Source organism: Leucopleurus acutus (genome assembly GCF_964270905.1).
Source record: "Leucopleurus acutus genome assembly, chromosome: 19".
Lineage (NCBI taxonomy): Eukaryota > Metazoa > Chordata > Mammalia > Artiodactyla > Delphinidae > Leucopleurus > Leucopleurus acutus.
This window is the reverse complement of record NC_139161.1, coordinates 30,801,699-30,821,711: the sequence shown is the minus strand read 5'-3', so window position 1 is coordinate 30,821,711 and position 20,013 is coordinate 30,801,699. Positions and strand designations below refer to the sequence as shown.

General features: G+C 54.6%; 1 protein-coding gene across 3 annotated transcripts in view; it reads left to right on the top strand.

Annotated features, from left to right (window-relative positions):
* Nucleotides 1-20,013, top strand: part of MSI2 (musashi RNA binding protein 2) — a 388,721-nt gene that overhangs the window by 351,612 nt on the left and 17,096 nt on the right. For all 3 annotated transcript variants that reach the window (XM_082861437.1, XM_082861436.1, XM_082861435.1), the window contains exon 11: nt 6,994-7,056. In XM_082861437.1, the coding sequence (XP_082717563.1) occupies nt 6,994-7,056 (63 nt within the window). The remainder of the gene's footprint in view (nt 1-6,993; nt 7,057-20,013) is intronic.

Genomic DNA, 20,013 nt, shown 5'->3' with positions numbered 1-20,013 from the left:
TGTAATGTATCAGTCATTCCTGATACTGGCCCTCTGGCCAGCACTGCGGAGAAACCTTGCCTTGTCCCCAAGGCCCCAGATAGTCAGGCCAAAGCTAGAACTCTTTAGGGCCCAGAAAGGGAAGGATTTGTCCCCAGCTCGGTCGGTCCTGACTGAAAAGAATTTTGAGGGACCTGTGTCTTGGTCACGTGTACCAAGGGCCTAGCTTGGTGATTTTTTTTAACTGAATTGAAGTGGTATGACCTTTAGGGGCTATAGGTCAAGATCATAGCCATGGGAAAGCCTCCATTCCCTTTCCTTTTGTTTGCTGGATTTTGGAGAAAAGAATTAGCTGGAATGGCCACCCCCTACCCTCCACCGTCCTGCAACGCTGAGTCTTCTGATCGCTGCTTCTCTCTCCAAGCAGGATTTGGTGTAGCCACACCCACGTCTTGAGCTCATCTATGAGAAGACCCTATAGTACACACAGTCAGGGGCCTGGCTACAAGCTAGGTGGGCCCAGGGTAGAGGCCCCCTTCTCGCTGGCAGAGTGGCCAGAGCTCCCCTCTAGCCCAAAACCCTGCTTCTCGGTAGCCAGTTTTCTCTCCTTTGCGGGGAGTTGGTTTGTGTGCAGCCTGGGCCCGCAGCTGGAGACCCCTTTCCCGTCAGGACTAGTGACTGGAAGCTCTGTGAGGGCAGAGAGTGTGTGTGTTTAGTTCACTGCTATGACCCCAGTGCTTAGAATAGTGCCTGGCACGTAGTAGGTGCTCAATAAATATTTATTGAGCGCATAAGGGGCTGAGAATGGGTTGGGAGTTACGGAGGCCTCTGAGGTCGGTCCCTGCAACAGTTCTAGGTGAGCAAGGGCACTGTGGGCTCCAGCTCTCTGTTGGGAGGTAATACGGCCCCCCTGGAGAAAGATGTCGGGCCAGAGTCCCCAGGGAGAGCTTTCTGCTTCCTGCCTCCCCGGGACCCCAGCAAGCAGTGCCTAAAGCCGTGTTCTCAGCTCCGGCCATGCTTTGGAGAGCACTGGAGGTTTCCTTTGTCCAGGCTGCACCCAGACATATCATCAGAATCTCTGGGGGCAGGGCCCAGGCATCAGAGGAAGAGGGAGGCAGGAGGAATTGCCTGGAGCAGCTGCAGGTGGGTGAGAGTGCCCGCCCTCAGAGGGACCCTGGGCAGCTCTACACGCCTCCTGGAGATGCAGGGTGTGCTGGGGAAGGGGGTGGAGAGTGCTTAAAGCAAGCACAACGTAGGAAAAATTGTCTTTCCTGGTAGTGCACACTATAAGAGAGAGTTTTATAAAGATTCCCCTCAGAAATCACAGCCTGTCAGAGCCATAAGGAACCTCAGAGTTCACTCATCCGAGGTCACAGAATTAAGGAGTGACCAAGCCAGAACTGTATCCCAGGCGGCATCTTCTCAAACCAGGAAGGGGAGAGGACGCAAAGTAAGAGGTCCGTGACCTAATACCCCGCGGTGGACAGGACAGTGGGGCCCTTCAGTGTTTACTAAAAACCAAGGACACCCCAAGACTTCCTCTACATCAAGGATTCTCTGCCCTCGATCCCACAGGGAATCCTGTGCATCTCTGCACGCGTCAGAATCATCTGGAAGGCCTTTAAAAGATAGAGACAGAGGCCCTACCTGATGCTTTGTGTGCTAAAGCTCCCTCAGCCAGGCTAGAAACCCGCTGCTCTGAATGGAGACCCTGAAGTGGATCTCAGAGGAGATGGTCGCAAAGATTAGATTCTCCACCGTGTTCTCAGGAGGGCCTTTCCTTCCACAAGGTTAGCGGGAGACAGGGTACGCAGATGTACACCTCAATTTAACCTTTTGTAATTTTTTTTTTTTTTTTTTTTTTTGCGGTACACGGGCCTCTCACTGTTGTGGCCTCTTCTGTTGCGGAGCGCAGGCTCCGGACGCGCAGGCTCAGCGGCCATGGCTCACAGGCCCAGCCGCTCCGTGGCATGTGGGATCTTCCCGGACCGGGGCACGAACCCGTGTCCCCTGCGTCGGCAGGCGGACTCTCAACCACTGCGCCACCAGGGAAGCCCCAACCTTTTGCAAGTTTTGAAAGCCCTTACACCAAAGGTTCTCCCCCTCGGGGGCACCCTGGGGTCACCTGGGAAGCACTTAAAGGTCCCCCTGTCCAGGCTGCACCCTAAACCAGATAAATCAGCATCTCCAACAGTGGGACCCAGGCCTCAGCATTTGTGAAAACTCCCCAAGTGGTCCAGTGAGCGGCCAGCGGTAAGGATAGTCCGCTAGACAGAGCAGGTGCTCTTTCTTGTTGTTGCCGGCCCTCTCCTGTAGGCATTTGAGTTTGCTGCCGCTGGGCTGCAGGGTCACGGGAGTGGAGAGGCAGCTAGACATGCAGGCAGTGCTGCCTTTCAGCTCAGTTTACCCAGAGCAGTGCCTCCCAGCCCTGGCCCTCCTCCACCACCTTAGGGCATCTGACCATCATCATACCAGCTGATGCTCCACAAGAATCTAAGGTGGGACAGACTCTGGACTAGGTCCCAAGTGGGACATGGGGCTCGGTCCCCACCCTACAAGAATTTGCCACCCAGCGGGAGAAATCAGATGTGCACGTAAAAATAACTGTGCTTGGGCTTCCCTGGTGGCGCAGTGGTTGAGAGTCCGCCTGCCGATGCAGGGGACACGGGTTCGTGCCCCGGTACGGGAAGATCCCACATGCCGCGGAGCGGCTGGGCCCGTGAGCCATGGCCGCTGAGCCTGCGCGTCCGGAGCCTGTGCTCCGCAATGGGAGAGGCCATAACAGTGAAAGGCCCGCATACCGCAAAAAAAAAATAATAATAAAAAAAAAATAACTGTGCTTAGGTAAGGCAAAAACTGGTGGGTGCCACAGAGGCAATAAAAAGTAGGTGTGGCGTCGTAGAAGCCTCCAAAAAACCAAAAGTGCCGTTGACTTCTGACTGGCACTAAATTCTCAGAATCCAGAAAGTCCAGAAGAGCATCTCGTTCACTGTCAGTGGGATGGCAACAGCTCTCACTTACATGAGTTACTTACCCCAGAGGTGTGATAGTGCCAAGCCCAGAGGCACCGCTTTCCAGTGACAGAGGGACTTGGGTTTGTCATCCTCTTACACCAGCAAGACAGGCTCTTGCAGGCTCAGAGCTGAAGGGATTTTAGAGGTCATCTGGCTTGACCTCCTTGCAGGAGACAGGAGTTGGTTACTCGGGGCGCAGAGAAGTGAAACACGGTGCTCAAGTTATAAAGCAAGCCAGGGACAGCTGAGGGTGGCAGCCAGGCTTTGATGCCAAACCCAGTGATCTTTTTACTGCGCTGGTGGGGCGAGGAGCTCCAGACTGGTGAGATTGGGTCTTTAGGTCTGAATGACAGCTCCTAGGAGGCGTGGCACCTGCCCCTGCCTGGAATTCCACCATTAGTGCTTCGTTCTTTGTACCCAGGCAGCCTCTTTTTGAATGCAAGATTCTCTAACAGGAGGGGCATACTACCTTCCTAACACCTGAGTCGCCAGGTAAGAAACCTATAGCTCTCAAGTCCTGAGGTTTTATTAGCAAAACATTTTTCTCGTTGCTGCCTGATTTACTGCTAAGAAATGGGAGGTATTAAGCCAGTGGGGTCACGCCAGCCGGCTTGGCCCAGTTGTTAGAGCTGAAAAGAACGCATATTCTAATTTTGAGGCATGGATGTTTAGCTGCACTAAAATGACATCATGAAGTTGGGACATCCTGAAAGATTCCAGACCACTGTTATCAGTAGGAATTCAGGCCTCCTGTGTGCGCTAATGACCATCTGACCACGTGGCCAACCCCGGGGAAGGTGGAATAGCCCTGCGTGAGGGAGAGCCCTGTCTTGAGGGCAGGGCTGATGGCTGGACAGAGACCTGATGGGCTTCATCAGAATGAGAGCTAACACTTGTCGAAGCTTACTTCCTGGCAGGCATTTGTCTAAGCGCTTTGCATCTATTAATCTCTGACTAATATCGCCATCTCTTTTACAAATGGGGACACCAAGGCACAGAAGGTTAAGGCAGCTTGCCCAGAGTCACTCAGCTAGTAAGTGGCTAAGCCAGGATTTGAACCCAGACAGGCTTCGTGTCTGTGCACTTGGCTATTGGGCTAACCTGCCTCACGAGGAGAAGCCTGGTTGCCCCCTTCACGCGTTGGCCAGACAGGCTGTGTCGAGGAGAGAGCCCTTCTCCGCATTGCCAGCAGCAGACGGGGGACGGTCATCTGGGCAGTGGGGTGCTAGGGTGGCCACGGGCACTCATGGACCAGGGGCTCTGCCACGCTTGCCTGGGCCTCAGCCCCAGCAAGGAGCCCTGAGCCCTGCCAGATCTGCCTGATGCCCCGCAGTAATCCCCTGAATGCCCCCTGCCAGGGCAACCCAGACCCCCATCCCTTCAAAAATAAAATAAGAGGTTTCCCATGGAGGGAGTCTGCCGCAGGTGACCCCTGGCTCCTGAGGGCCTGGGGAGAGATGCTGAGCACAGGACCACAAGCCGAATCTGCAAGGCTCTCCCTGTTCTTCCACCTCCTCCGGGTCCAGCCCTGGAAGCTCCTGGTCCCCAGGTCCCTCCTGCCGTCCTGGAGACAGGCTGCACTCCATGGGGACAGCTGTAGGCCCATGACGGCCCCTGGCTGGGGCAGCCCCAGCACCTACACACACACGCGCGCGCACACACACACACACACACACACACCCCTTTCCTGGATCTGTACTCACGCATCCCCCACAAGCCCCGCCACCAAGGAGAGCCCATCGGCCTTAGAAATAGCATCAGTGGCTTAGCTGCCAGGTCATCTGGAGAATGTATTTGGGGTGAGCGGTGAGGCTGGGCGGCCTCCCAGGACAGGAGGGGGATGGCAGGGAGCTGGGGAAGTGGACCAAGAAGACAGCCCCGGGGCGGGATGCTGGGGCAGCGCTCTCGCTTAGGAGATTCCCAAGGAGGCCAGGCTGCACGGGGGGGATGGGGGGAACGGCGGGCTGTGTCGCCACAGAGTGGGTGCTGTGAGGGCTGTCTCTGCTGTTCTGGGCACACTGGGGGGCTCCCCTCCCCTGCTTCCCCGCCCCCAACACCTGTCACTCCGCTTAGCCCCGTTTTGATGGTTGAGTTTAAATTCAGCCCTTAGCAGTATCTGCTGAGCAGTCTCCAGCAGGAGCCTTTATCTGAGATTAGGGATAATGGATTTCCTTTCTTGGATCAGGATTCTTTTTTCCTCCCTCTTTCCTCTCTCTTTCTCTTGGACTTTTTGTCCAAAATGCACTCAACTCCAGAAAAGAGAGCTTTTGTTAAAAGTCTTCTTACTGACTCAACTCCCCTCCCCCAGCTCTGTCCCCCCTCCCTCCCCCCCACCACCATTTTTTTCATGCTTCCAAGGAAACCTGTTTCAAGTAAGAAGTGAGAGAGTACAAAAGAATAATGACCTTCCTCCTGTCCCCGCCCTCTTCCTTCTCCCTCAGGGTCCCCTGAGCCCTGCTCCGGGCCTGCAGCAGAGCCTGGTGTAGAGTTGGGATGGGGAGAAATAACTTGACATCTTCCTTATTTTCCTTCAGCACTTTGCGCAAGCACCCACATCTTCAGAAATCTAGATCCTGCCTGGAAGGAATGGGGAGGGGACTTGGTGGGGGAGTCCCTTCCCTGGTCTTGGCAGGGGTCATTGCTGTGTACATTTATTTCACCTGGATCTTTCTTTTTCCCCCTTCAACAGCCCTATTACCATATTTAAATGCAAGTATGTCTCTTTTCATTGGCATTTGAAGTAGCTTAGCCTGACGTTTCTAGTATAGCTCCTTCCCTTCTGAACTTCTTTCCTCCCCAGTAGTTCTGTGTAGCTAGGGCAATAGTCTTAGAGTTTAGCGGGCTTCTAGTTTGCTGTGTTTGGGGGACGGCCCTCCCTCTCCTCTCTCTCCTCCCCTGCTCCCCGGTGCATGTTCCCTTACCGCCCTCGTCCTGTAGCAGCTCCTTATCTGGAAGGCTCAGTGGCCAACGCTGAGCCCCTCCGTTGGGCTGTTTGCTTGCTGCTGGCTTCCGGCACATCATTTAAAACCACAGGCACGGGACACGGGTCTGCTTGGAGGTAGATTGTCCCACGCGTGGGGGAGTGTGTCTGTGTGTGTCCCAGGGTGTGGCTGTGCGTGCACAGGCTAGTGGCCGAAAGAAGCCCGGGGGAGGGGACGTGCCCACCTCTTCCTTCACCTGGACACTCTGCAGCCACACTGGGTCACCTTGTCCTTCTGACGTTTAGTCCCACTGCTGGGACAGCCTCGCTGCCTGGTGCGTTGTCAGATCAAAACCCCCAGGAGACCCTTCAGTGCCACCTTGATTGGGACGGTGGAGCTCAGACAGAAGGGCCAGATCTACATCCCCCTAATGTGCCTCCAGAGCCACAGGCCCACCCCACGTCGTCTCTGCGGCCCCACACTTCCTCCCCGAGCTGGACCCCCAGAATGCTTCACCCCTGGGCCCGGGGCCGTGATGCTGCTGGCACTGAAGTGTGGAGGCAAGACGGCCAAGCCAGCCCGAGGCCTCAGGAGAACAGCTAGGCTTAAGCCGTCTCCCGGCCAAGGTGCCTGTAGTGTCAAGAGGCCACGCTCAGGGCCTCCTGCCTATGGCTCAGGGCTGACTGCACCCCAGGGACCCCTGCCTGTGACCGGGCCATGCTCGACGCCACCAGCTCTTGACAAGCCCTGGGGAATCACCAAGGTGCCCGTGCAGGGGCCGCAGGGAGCTCGCCCTGCTCTCGAGAGAAGTTACTCTTCATTCTCTTCCGTTATTTTGGTGTGCCGTCTAGAACCAGTTTCCCGGGTGACAAATGTGTGGCAATCAAACACACCTAAAGATGCTGTGCCTTCCAGAAGCCTGAGCGCCGCTTATCCATGTCCCTCCTAAAGGCCGACCCACGGACATCCCTTCCCACCCCTGTCTTCTGTGTCGGGGCGGGGGACATGGCCTGTGAGACGCGTCTGTCCGTGGTCCTTTCCAGGACCCTCCTTCACCCCAGCTCCTCTCTCTCTGCCAGGCTTCCCGGCAGCGGCTTATGGACCAGTGGCGGCGGCAGCGGTGGCGGCAGCACGAGGATCAGGTAGGAAGGTGTGCGGGCCCGGCGGCTCCCAGGCATGCCCAGTGTGCAGGGGAAGGTAAAGGCCCTGTTGGATGTGCGGCTGCGTCTGCCCACCACTCTCAGCACAGCCCGGAGGGGGGCGGGGGGCGGCCCCAGCGGGGGGTCAGTTCCGGGACCGCAAACCAAAGGCAGATGATGATTCCCTCCCCCGAAAGAGAAAAATGGATTTCTTGTGGACTTCGGACGGGCCCCTTCACCTGACAGCCGGCTTCAGGGCACCCGTGGGCGTTTCCCTCCTTGGCTTTTGCTGGTTCACAAGGCCCCCTGCCTCGAGTCTCTGACCCAGCCAGAGAAGCTCTAGGTTGCCAAGGGAGACTCAGAGTCCATCCGTGTGGTCCTGGCCTGGGAGCAACCCTTCGGCCCCTGCTGCCCTTGGCAAGGGGGCTTGCTGATCCGGGGCTAAACCCCGAGTCCCTGAGGGTCCAACGTGAGGCCAACCCTGACCCCAGGGCGTGAAGCCGCTCTTCCTGAAGCCCCCGGGCCATCCCAGACTCTCTTCTGAGCCGAGACCAGAGAGCTCCGAGACTCTAGCCGCCAAGGGAATGGGGGTGTTCCCTCCCATGAGGTTGCCCAGGTCGTTTGGTCTCCAAATCCAACCTTTGAGGGGGTCTGGGACCCTTGGGGTGAGCTGGGAACCTTTCCCCAGCGGCACTGTGGGCTCAGGCTGGAGCTGGGCCTTTGTCCCTCTCCCCCAGGTGCCCTCTGCCTTCCTGAGCAAGCAGGGCTTCTGCTGTGTGCTCCCCCATCCCCCAGGCCACCGAGAGGCCCCCCACCTCCTAAACCCGGGAGCCATGGTTTGCAGCTCTCCCCCAACACCCCGCGGCCAGGCCGCTGGAGCACCCAGGGAAGTTTAGTTTGATGTAACAGGGCTCTGAGGAGGGCCGGGGGAGGGAGGTGCTGCTGAGGGTACCAGGAAATGGGGCATTAAAAGCCCAGAGGGCAAACGCCAAAAAGACCCAAACCCTCGGTGGTAAGAGACTGGCACAGTGAGGCCCTTTGGAAATGTCAGTAAAAATCCGTTCCATGCAAACTGGCACTGCCTCAAGCTACAAAGGACCCACTCCCCTGAGCCACCCGCTGGGGGCTTGTTTGGAGGGGCCAGGGAATTCTCAGGGGGCTGCTGAGGGCGTTAGCCAGAGAGCTGGGCGGGGGCACCGGGCGCCTTTCCTCGGCTCCCGCCCGCGCAGCCGGCCTCCGAGGCTCCCACCGGCCCTCTGGCCAGCGTCTCTTGGTCCCCCTGCCCTGGGGGCGGGTTGCACAGCTGCCTAGTGTCTCCCTGTTCCATTTGGTTTTTTAACTTGAGAGCTTTTTGGTATCAGGATAAACGAGCCTCTGTCCTACCTGTGCCTGGGGGAAGGGACAACAAAAGGAAAAGTCCTGAGAGTTTTGAGTGTTGTTGGTGGTTGTTTTCTCCGTTCAGTTTCTTTCTTATTGTAGCTTGGATTATGAAACTAAACTTTAACCCAAAATTAACCCTGCCTCTCTCCCCACCCCCATTCTCCTTGACTTCATGGCAAGTTTAAAGGGCAGCATGGGGTTCTTTGGGAGTCAGAGTGGTCTCCCCATGGTCTCTGCCCCCTTCTGCCACCCCTGCCCTCTCCCAGACCCCCAGAGCCAGGCGGGAGTCCCCCCCATCCCCTCTAACTCCTAACCCCAAAGGTCAGAGCCATCTCCAGCCACCCTTTTTTTTCAGGATCAGTGGTGTTTTATTTGTAGCCATTTCCATCCGGAGCCAAGTCTCCCACAGGCCATTCGCGGTCAGCCATGCTCATCACCGCACTGTTAGTGAATTCTCTTCAGGAGTGTGCTCCCAGACCCCCTGCCCACACCAGCCTGGGTTAGTGCCAGGAGTAAACCCTCAGCTCGGAGGTGCCCACCCCAGGATGCAGGCTCGGCCAGGAAGCTACAGGGCACCCCCAGTGCAGCCTGGGTGTGCCCGAGGGTGATGACCAGGCGGTGCCTGCCCAAGTCAGAACACTGCCCAGGCTGGAAGACACCTGCCCACGTGTAGACAGGGTAGCTCGGCCCCCACCCCCTACCCCCTTTGAACCTGGAGCAGGGTCACAAGGCTGGGGAAGGAGGATCTCCACCTGTCTTTCTCTTAGTGCATTTTGACCTGTAAGGACTCTCCCCTTCCTCCCTCCCTCCCCCTAGAAAATGATCTGGACTCCAAGTCTGGCAGGATGGCCAATTATTTCCCTGTCATAGTGGCCCCTGGGTGGCATTTTGGCATGTATGGGAGGGGCTACACAGACTTATGTGGGTGTGCGCATCGGCCCAGGCCAGCAGGGGGGCTCACGGAGGGCTGATTGCCTGGTCTACCTTCACGCCTCCTGCAATCCTGCCCCACCCATCCCAGCTCCTCCCCCGGGGACAGGGATGCTCCTTCAGCCCCCCAGCCCCCCCTCACGCAGCCTCGGCTGTTGGGGGGCATTACAAGTTCAACTGCATTCTCTCCTAGGGAGAGGCTGGTCTAGGGAGTCTGTGGAGTGCCGCCCTTGGGCTTGGTCCCGTGCTGAACCTGGCCGGGGACTCAGAACAGTGGGAAACAGGGCCTCTGCTCCCCAGGGGCTCTCAGGCTTGGCTTAGAGATCAGGTGGACTATGAAAGGCCCTCTTTGCACTTTCATTTTTCTCAAGCTCCACAGTTTTGTGTGGGTTTTCCCTTCCTTATTATGACGCGCCGGGGGAGCTTCCTGAGCAGAAGCTCCAGCCGGAGGCCGTGGGGTGGGAAGCAAACAGCTTCGGTTCTGATGAGCTGGGCAACGGCATCCGTCAGGGCTACGGTGTCAGGGTAGGAGGGCCCTGGGCCTGGAGCTCTGCACCCACCTCAGCCGACTTCTCTGGGCCAGCCTGCCCCGGACCTGAGGTGGGTGGGCTCGGGTGACCCCCAGGGGGAGGTCCCGGCGACTCCTAGATGACTTCACTATCAGTGTCACTTTTCTTTTGCCTTCACCCGGAAGTTAGAAACGTCATCTTTTCTTGTGCTCAGTCGAGACTTTGTTTGTTTATTTTGATCGTATCCATTCAGTTCCAGTGGCCCCATCATGCCCCTCCCCCAAACCTAAATCCAGTTTGGTAAACGGCTCCCCCGGACAAATGAGGGAAATGGTTCGAATCTCCAGGCTATTGGATTTCTGGGTGGCATCGCGGGTGGGTCCGTGTATCAGTCTCAGGCCCCGGCCCCAGCCCAGCCCCCGCCCAGCCAGGACCCCTTACTGTGCTTTACACTTGCCAGCTTTGTTCCCATCTAGTGACATGAGCTCCTGACGGTGGTGGTGAGTGTGAGAGTCATGTTCTGTTGTCTTTTCTCTTGCTTGGTTGGGGCTGCGGTGAGAGTGTCTCTGAGGCATACTCTCCCGCCTCTCTTACACTAGGATCTGCACACCTCCTCTCAAACACTCTTCTGAGCACGCTCAGCGGGAAGGTTTGTCCACACCTATTAATCCTCTCTCAGTGTCCAGCTTCCTGTTAGTACCAGCTGGTTTGCATGTTTTTGCTTGTTCAGATGAAACAGTTCAAGAAACAAACTCATATCCAACTCTCGAGAAATGTCTTTTTTTGTACACTTTCGTTTTCGATTTTTTTTTTATTAGTTACAACTCTGAAACACCTGTTGTCCAGTAAAACATTTCACACCCCCTGCCTGTTCTTAGATTGTATGTCTCTGTGGGACTGAACTAAATGCATGCACTGTAGTAGATGTACTGGTAGCCGTAGCCGTAGTTGTAGAACATGCATTGTTGAGTTGATATTACAGGGCCTCGGACAGCTCGGCACAGCACGGCTGTGTCTGCAGGATAGCGTGGGGGCCAGGAAGAGAAGGGGCTCCATATTTTCAACGTTGCCAAAGGGCTTGGATCCATGTTCCCGCCATCAGCCACCACCACCTCCCCTCACACTCCCTGCTCCCCCAGTCCAGGACTGGGTCACCACCCTCAGCTCTAGCCTTCCCAACGGAGATCTCTCTTAATAGTGTCCAACTATAGTGAGAGAGAATGCAATCAGGGTTGGAGGGAGTCTTACAGTTCTTCCTTGTTCCTGTCTTCCTCCTGTGGTTCTTGAACAGACCGGGTCTTTTTCTACTTCTTAAGGCCTAGCAGCAAGGCTTCTCCAAGGCCTCTACTCCTTGAGTCCTTGGCCAGCTCACATCCAGCCCTTCAAGGATTCGGGTCCTTGTGGCAGCCCTGTGTGCATGGTCGGAGGGGAAATGAAATATGATGGGGAGAGGGATTAAGATCTCAAGATCCTTAGTCTGCAGACAGGGGATGCATTTGGTCTTAGTCGAGGTCGGCATTTGTTCTTACGGTTGCTGAAGGTAAAAGGAGAAAGGGCAGAAGGGAAGTGGGGTGAGAGGGGTGACATTCCTGCTGTGGAGATTACTGGCACTGCTTCATGAGGAGGGGAGGGGAGGGGAGGAAGGGGGCCTGTAATATCCAAAGAGGAGGCCACAGTTTGCCAGCATCGCCCCAGGAAGACTTCCCAGTCCTGCAGCCTCTGCCCTGGGTTCAGGGCGTGTGCAGTCAGCCATCTCTGGACACTTTGTCTCCCCTCCATTTGTGGTGACAAATCATGAGACAGTACAGAGGTCTCTTAGAGCTCTTGGAGGCATCCCTAACCTTCGTAAGTTGATGGAAGATGGAGCAGTAGTTGCCACCTGGGACCTGCTCCTAAAGCCAGGCTGGTTGGTGGCTGTGACCCAACACTGCAGGACGCAGGTGGGATCTGAACGTTCAGGGTGCAAGTCATCTATTAGCAGAGGAGACAGAAGCCCAGGAAGTCCCCATAAGAGTGTGCAAAATGGTAGCCTGTGGCATGTGGCCCAGTCGGGGTGGACCAGGATTGAATGTGAGCCGGCAGGTCGGCCAGATTGAGGGCCCCGAGGCCCAGGAAGGGAAATCTGGGAGGAGCCGGCCTTCTAGCCCAGTCTTCATGGGGGTAGGAGTGGGCAATGGCAGAGGGAGAAGCTGGAACTGTCAGGCTTCGGGGCTGCTGAAGCCGTAGATTGACCCAGAATGGGGAGCAGCAGAAGAGGGTGGGGACAGAGGCAGAGAGAGCAGAAAATCCCCACCCACACCCACCCCCGCCTGAATCCTAGGTCTGGCTTTGCTGCCCTTTGGCTGGACGTCCCTGAGTTTCTGTTCCAGTAAAATTCAAGTCTGGGGATAGAATAAATAATTTAACTTGAGCCATAAAGTAAACACTTTGGGGAGGAGAGTAGATCTCAGACCCGCCCCACTTTTATCTCAGGACATCTTCCATGTCCCCAGTGAAATCCTTTGCCTCCTGTGTGTTCGGGGCTGAGGGAGTCCACTCACTCCTCCAGCTGCTGGAGGAGTGCGGACATTGTCTGCACTGGTCGCGGCACAAGCCTTAGGGTTCCCAGGCGTTGCTTTCAACAAGCCTGTACCATAGGTTTGCTTTGTGCCGGGCACCAAGGCATATAAAGGCAGGTAACACTTCTTGCCTTCAGTGGTCTGAGAGTCTAGATTCCTTCCACTGAAAGCCCCTATTTCCCACGATGCGTTGTTTCTGGCCCTGTCAGCTTCATTTAAAAAAGGAAAATGGATCACTGTGCTGCCTTTATTGCTAAAGATGGCTTTCCTAGGCCTCCGTTAGCAGAATCCGATGTCCAGGAAAGGGGGGTGGGGTGCAGGGTTGCAGTGCGGGCATCTCTTCTTTCCCGCCCAGGCTCCCTTGTGCTAGCAGCAAGCATCCTCTGGGGGCTGTGACCCCGAGATGGCCCATCTGTGGGTAAGGTCACGGGGATACCCTCTCATTGGAATAGAGCCAGCACAGTAGCCCAGAGGGAGAGAAATTCTGTGACCTGTTAGGACTGCTAACCAGCCAGATACTTGAAAGACTGTCCCGGAACATATATCTCCCAGTCACTGCCTTGCGCTCTGGGCATGGGCACCTTGTTTCTCAGTTTGTCATTAAAATCTTCATTTCTGGGAGAGCCAGGACTTTGCCCGTAAAGAGTCCAGCACTGGATTTCAGTAACCCCAGTGAATTTATAATAATGTGCAGAGCTGCCCACCTCTGACCTCATCTTCATTCATTTTCCAAGGGCTTTTGGACCAACTCTGTTGAGGATAAAATACATCAGCTCTAATCAATAATTTTGTAATAGAAATACCATGCACTTGATAAATCAACTCTAGTGCATTTAGTGACTAGCCTCAAAGCCCAGACCTAAGTATGAGTTAATCCTAAAGTGAATGGAGTGGGAGAATGTTAATGGTCTTTTAAATCAGTGGAATTACTTTCAGTGGGTGACACATCCGTGCCCGCCCCCTGAGCTGGTTGGCCTTCTCACATGCTGGCTTGGGAGCACAGGCCCTGCTGTCTGGAGGAGGGATGGGAAGAATGGTGCCCTTGAGAGCTCTATAACAGCACATAGAGCCCAATACAGAGGGGCAAAGGAATCCCCTCCTTGTACTCTGGGCTGGGTGGGGGCACTGCAGGATCTGGGGAGCCCCAAAAGTTGGTGAACCCACGCGTTGATGAGAGTCATCAAAGGAGCACATACCTGGGTACATCATGGTTCCTTGTGTTCCTACAGAGCTAAGGCTGTCACGTCTATTACCGCAGCTACCCCGTGAGATGGGCAGAAAGGCAGAAGGTTTGGGCTCAATTTTACATGTTTGTTTTTATGAGAAAGCTGGGCTGCAGAGTGGTCACATGACTTATCCAAAGTCACACAGCTGGTTACCTGGTTAGTGAGGCTTTGGTCAAGGGTAAAGAACCCTGAACTTGAACCCAGGTCTTTGGCCTCCTTTAAGTAGCCCTGGGAGGAGCCATGTTTGTTCCTGAAGGACTCACCTGCCGCCCAGACACCCTGCACATAGAGGAACGTCCTGGGAAAGCCCAACAGCCTCGGCTGCCAGCTCTGTGTTGGCTGAGGACTGAGGCTGCAAGACTTCACAGGCCAACCTTTCAGACGTAGATTTCAGAACCAGACCCAGGGCACGTCTGCCGTGGCGTTTAAATCGGCAGATATTTATTCAGTGTTCAACAACAGTCATTATTATTGTATGTGACAGGCACCGTCCTAGGCCTTGATTCAGGGTACTCTGAGCTGTATCAGAAAACCCAGCTCAGTGTGATGAAATATTACAGGGGATTTATCGGCTGACATCCTGGAAGCTCTGTTGGAAGAGTGAGCTTCATGTGTTCAGGACTCATCTTCTGCAGTTTTCTTAGCTTTGCCCTCCTTCTCATTTCGATATTGTCTTTTTGTTGGTTTCCTGTGGTGGCAAAATGGCTACAGCAGTTTCCTGACTCACATTACCCTGTCTAGAAGAAGAGGGGCATCAGGTGGTCCAGGATTCTAGCAAAAGTCCAGAACTTTGTGCTATTTGGTTAAGGCCTAGGTTACAGGAAGCAGTCACTGAGGGTGGGATCTGACCCCTCTAAACCCAGCTAAAGGAGCTAAAGGAGCTCCGACACGGTGGAAGAAGGATGGATTTCCAGAGGCAAATCTGGGTACTATAAAAGGGGGGGAAAGAGACTGATGCTGGCAGCCCTGGAAGCTCATAGGTGACTCCAGAGCACAGTCCCTGCCCTAGAGGCTCTCCCAGCCTAGCATGGAGACTAATGTGTACTTACAATATGATGCCTAAGCCCAGTAAAGGAGGAGCACAGAGCTGTGGGGGGAAGTCGAGGAAGGTTTCACGGGGGAGCGAGTATCTATACTTTTAAAGGACAGATAGGAGCTCCCCAGGGAGCCTGGGGAAACAGCTTATGCAAAGAGCAGAGTGATTTTGAAGTCCTGCAAATGGTTCACTCTGACTAGAAAATAAAATGCATTGGGGTTGAGGGCAACAGCTAGCTAGAGAGCTGGGCAGAGTCCGAGCAGGGGGTCCTTAGGGCCACGCTAAAGAGCCTGGATTCACCTAGGTGACTGGGAGCCTCAGAGAGGCTCCAAGAAGTGCCATCAGATTTGTTTGTTAGACAAGCCAGACAGCGGGTGGGTTCGAGAGACAAGAGGGAGGCACGAGGACGAGCGGCAAACCATGAAATTGTAAACACTCCACAAATGCTCATATATAGCTGCCCAGTAAGAGATGCTGTGGGCCTTTTACTCTTCCCCATTAGCTGATTAACCCTGGGCTCCACGTCATGCTGGTTGGGGGACAGTGGGAGGCTGTCTAATGGGCGGTGGGGATATAGGCTTGAAGAGGTAGAGAGAGGCTGGAGTCTGGGAGAGGGAGACTCTGAAAGCCCGATTGATACAGTCATATTGGTGGGAGAGAGACGCTCATGTTCTTTATGGCAGTGGAACTCAGTAAAGACAGAACCAAGTAAGGAAGATCAACCTGGCAGTGGCCCAGCAAAGCCCAATCTGACCCCTTAATCCCTGGGGCTGCGCTGGGTTTGTGGTCTGGAGCAAGGGGAGGAGAGCAATGCAGACCCTGGAGGGCATTCCATCATGGGGAGTCCACCTTTGTTTCCAGCAATTCTCCTTTGCTTCTGCCCACAAGTTGTTGTTCATTACCTGCTCGGCGCTATTGGTTCCCATTCCTGTGCCCTCATGGCAGCCACTGCCCTCGTCCTTGCTGCCAGTCCATTCCCCTCTATCCTCATCTTTGGTCCCTCTGTTCAAATCTGGCTCAGAACACCAGGAAACCACACCCGATTAACCCTCCCTGGGATGCCCCCTCCTTCGCTCTAGCTTCTCAATGTGATCGTGTGTCCTCAGTCTTCTTCCTGATTGGTGAGTTCTCCTCAATGAAAGGCAGGATTTTGAGTCTTTGGAAGATATTTTGCACGTTATCTCAGAGTGGTGCCTGCCTTCTCCAACAATATGACCCATCAATCCTCCGGGAGGCAGTCAGCCTCGTTCTTATTATAGATGAGTAATTACTGTGCAATTAGAGAAGGCAGAAAACAAAGGGGCCCTTTGTTCCTGGATGCTCATTAATAAATACAAAGGTCTCCCCTTTCCATCCTGGGATCCTGCACAACAGGAGGTGGGCAAATAATGCTTTTGAACAGCTGTGATTGGCTGTTGCAATTAGATCTGTCAGGATGAGAGAGCCACAGCGATATCCACTCTATGGCATGGACCAGAGGGTTCCAGCCGGCATCTCAAAATTCAAACCCACCTGGGTTTCCCCTTGAGGGAAGGATATCTTGCAAGTGGTGGATAGAATGCTAAAGACATTTCCTAGCCAATTATAATAAAATAATGGTAACAGTAATATGTTAATGATACCTCACATGTATTATGAGTGAGTCACGTACTGTGCTAAGCCCACCTCCCTTATCCCATTTTCTTCTCATAGCCCTAGGAAGTGGGTGCTGTCATTCCCATTCCCATTTTTAAGGTTTAAAAGCTGTGGCTTAGGGCTTCCCTGGTGGCGCAGTGGTTGAGAGTCCGCCTGCCGATGCAGGGGACACGGGTTCGTGCCCCGATCCGGGAAGATCCCACATGCCGCGGAGCGGCTGGGTCCGCGAGCCATGGCCGCTGCGCCTGCGCATCCGGAGCCTGTGCTCCGCAACGGGAGAGGCCACAACAGTGAGAGGCCCGCGTACCGCAAAAACAAAACAAAACAAAACCTGTGGCTTAGCATGTGTGAGGTGTCAGAGGCAGGATCTGAGCCTAGGTCTGTCTCATCGGACAGCGCTTGTCAGCCGATGCTCCATCGTACCAGTCCTGCCATACCTGCAAAGCTCTGCATCTTTGAAACATACCCTCAACAAAAACCAACCGCTGCCATCAACTCAGTTCTCCATATCCCTGGTGGAGGAGAGAACCCAGTCATTTTCAGGAGGCATTATATGCGGTTTTTGCACCTGCTTCTGCTGTTGCAGACTTAACATCACGGTTCTGTCTGGCTTTAGCTGACATTTCCGATCTGGCTTCTGGTCTCTGAATCTCTTCAGACCAAAGGCACACAAAGGAGGCCCAGAGGAGGCACGGTCGGGTAAGTGTGAGCCAGGCTAAAGATCATTATTAGAAAGGAGCCTTTAGCTAAAACAAAACTGAAGGAAGTTAGCCACTGCCTGAAGGAAACTAGGCCATGAAGCAGGGGAGGACGCTTTGGGCAAGACTTCTCGGTAGGGATGAGTTAACATCCCTTCACGTGAGCTGTGAGGACTTAATCTGGAAGGTCTCTGGGAAGCCCAGCCCAGCCCTGAGGCTGGGAGGGGATTGGCCGCCCAGTTGCTGGGGCTTTGCCTTAAGCCAGTGGCTGGGAGGGGCGGAGCCGGAGGCGGGAGCAGTGGGCTCCTCCGCCAATCGTCCTGCAGGGAGGCTGGGCTCCCAGTACCATGGCAACAGTACCCTGAGCAGGGGCTCATTTGTTTTGTTGATGAGCAATTACTACGCAATTAGAGAAAGCTAAAAATAAATGGGCCCTTTGTTCCTAGTTACTTATTAATATTAATAAAATGGTCTGTCCAGTTAACGCAGACCTGTGCGCCTGTGGTAGAGCCCACTGTGGGAGGCAAAGGCTGCCCAGCCCCGCTTTCCCCTCTTTCTGGAAGTTTTTTTTGACTGTAACGTGCAGAGGGTAGGCTTTCCCCGTCTTGGCCGGGAGAGGAGATGCTCAGCCTTACCAACACATGGGACCCAGGATGCCCCGGAGTCCCTGACCCAGGCAGAAGAGTCTGGTCGTGTCAACCCAGCCTCCAGAGAAAAGACCACAAACACAGCAGCAAAACCAGAAAACATGGACCTGAGTTGGAAGAAACCTCTCGCCCAGTTTTGCTATGTACCCTTGGCCACGTTGTTCGACTTTTCTGGGTCTAGGTTGTTCAGCGCCAGGTGCATAAAATAGTCTCTAAGCCTTCCACTGAGGTAGCCCCTGAGATTTCAGTGTCTCCCCTCCCACCTGGCTTGAAGAGAAACAAATCAGACTTGGAAATGACTTGCTAGAAGGTTACTTGGTTGTTCAGGGGTTGACCCCACAACTTCTGGCATCTGGCCTTGGAGACGGAAACAGCTCAGAGGCATCCCTTATATCCCTTCCCCATCCAAGGGGACGGTTTACCTTGTGGATTAATCAGATACGGATGATAAGAAGCTTTTAAGAAGAAGCAGGAGAAGAGAAGGAGGAGGTGGAGGAGGAAGAAGAAGAATAAGAAGATGATGACAAGGACGTAGAAGGAAGAGCAGGGAATCGGAAGACTTGGTTCCTGTCTGGCTTCTGCCAACAGCAAGCTGGTTGATTTGGGGGCAAAGGGTTTCAGACTGTTGGGGTCTTGGGCACCGTTCAGCTCTATAGCTCTGTATTGCTGCTGTTTCCAAAGCTCTGGATCCCTTATCATTGGGAGCAAAATGTTGACAGTGATAGTGCCTTAAGATCCGAGAGGAGTGACCGAAGAGAAAGCCAGGGGCTTCCAAGTGCTGAGGCAACTGGCAGGGATGCATTTGAAAAAATCAGTCACACGTTTTTTTAATGTGTGAAGGCAATGAGAGGGATAGACATAGTTCCAGAATTGTGTATCATTAAAACAAAACAAAACAAAACAAACCCTATAGTCAGATATCCATCCTCGTGTGTGGTTGGTTAACCCTTTAGGGTTTGGCATTCTGGGTGGTATTCACTAATAAAGGTGGACCTGTTAATAGCTGTTGTCGATGAGCTGCGGGACTGGGGCGAACGCAGTGGTTCTTGAACTTGGCTACATGTTAGAATCACCTAGGGAGTTCTTAAAATTCCTAGTGTCCGGGCCACACTGTAGACCCATCAAATCGGAATCTACAGGGGGATGGCGGGAGGTGGGGGGCACGGCGGGCAGGCCTCAGCGTTACTTAAAAGCTCCCCGGGCAAGTCCATCCTGTAACCATGGACTCAAATACCATCAGGTTCTTGCTAGATACGGAGCCTCACGCCATCTCTGTGACTTTGTCATCAGCCTCCCTACCTCAGAGACAGATAAATAGAGCCAAGCCAGACGGTTCACCCCAGCCTCCTCTAACGAGCTGGTCGGGGATCCTTAGCCGGCAGCCTTGGAGCCCAGGCCCCTCCTGCCCACCACTGGTCCTCCTGGCAGGGCCAGGAAAGCCTCCCCTCCAGGATGGGCTGAAGGGGTCTTTGTCCTCATAGATGGGTTCTCATACCTGCCCCCCCCAGGACAGCGCTGTCCTGGGTGAGATTGAGAGCACGTACCCATAGAACCAGCAGCCCGGAGCAACCATAAACAGGGAAGCAGCCACCCTCCTTGACTGTCTGATGAATGGGGGCCTTTCGGTAAGGTCGGAGTTTGTTTGTTATTAGAGACCTAATTAGAAACATGAGAGGGAGCCGAATGGCGCCATGCTTGGCCAATTAGTGACATGCATGCGCCCGCTTTGAACTTCAAGGACACAGAGCTATTAGCGCTTACATCAAACATGGATTAAACTCCTGTGCCTTTATAATCATTAAAGACGGGCTGCTCAAGTGGAAAGCCTTTTGTACAGGTCCTCAAGGGGCTGCCCCTTGGGCATCCTTCCCACTCCACCCCCTGGCTGCTGGAGCCCCAAACAGTGAGTTTCCATGAAATGTGATCAGGCAGTAAGTACTGAGGGTGCTAGGGCATGCCAGCTCCCCACAGGACAGCCCTCAGCAGACTGGAGTCTTCGGGGACTGAGACCAGCCCTCTAGTTGCACTTTCTAGGGTGGGAGGGCTTCCTTTCTCTCTGGCAGTGCCCTTTCCACCTCCCCCTGACCCCAGCGATGCCGCATGCCTGCTTCGTGCCCGGTCTTGTTCTGAGATGTGGCACAGAGGAGGGTGGTCTAGTCCTCAGGTGAGAGGCTGACCCCTGTCTCCTGTGGCAGGCATGGCCCAACCTCAGGGAGCCCCCGGTCTGATGGGGGAGACACCCCCGCCACCAGGGAGCTCCCAATTTGGAAAGGGCAGCAGGACCCATGCCCTCGGGAGCTGGCATTCCAACATTGGCGCTTTGATTCCTTGTCCTTGATTT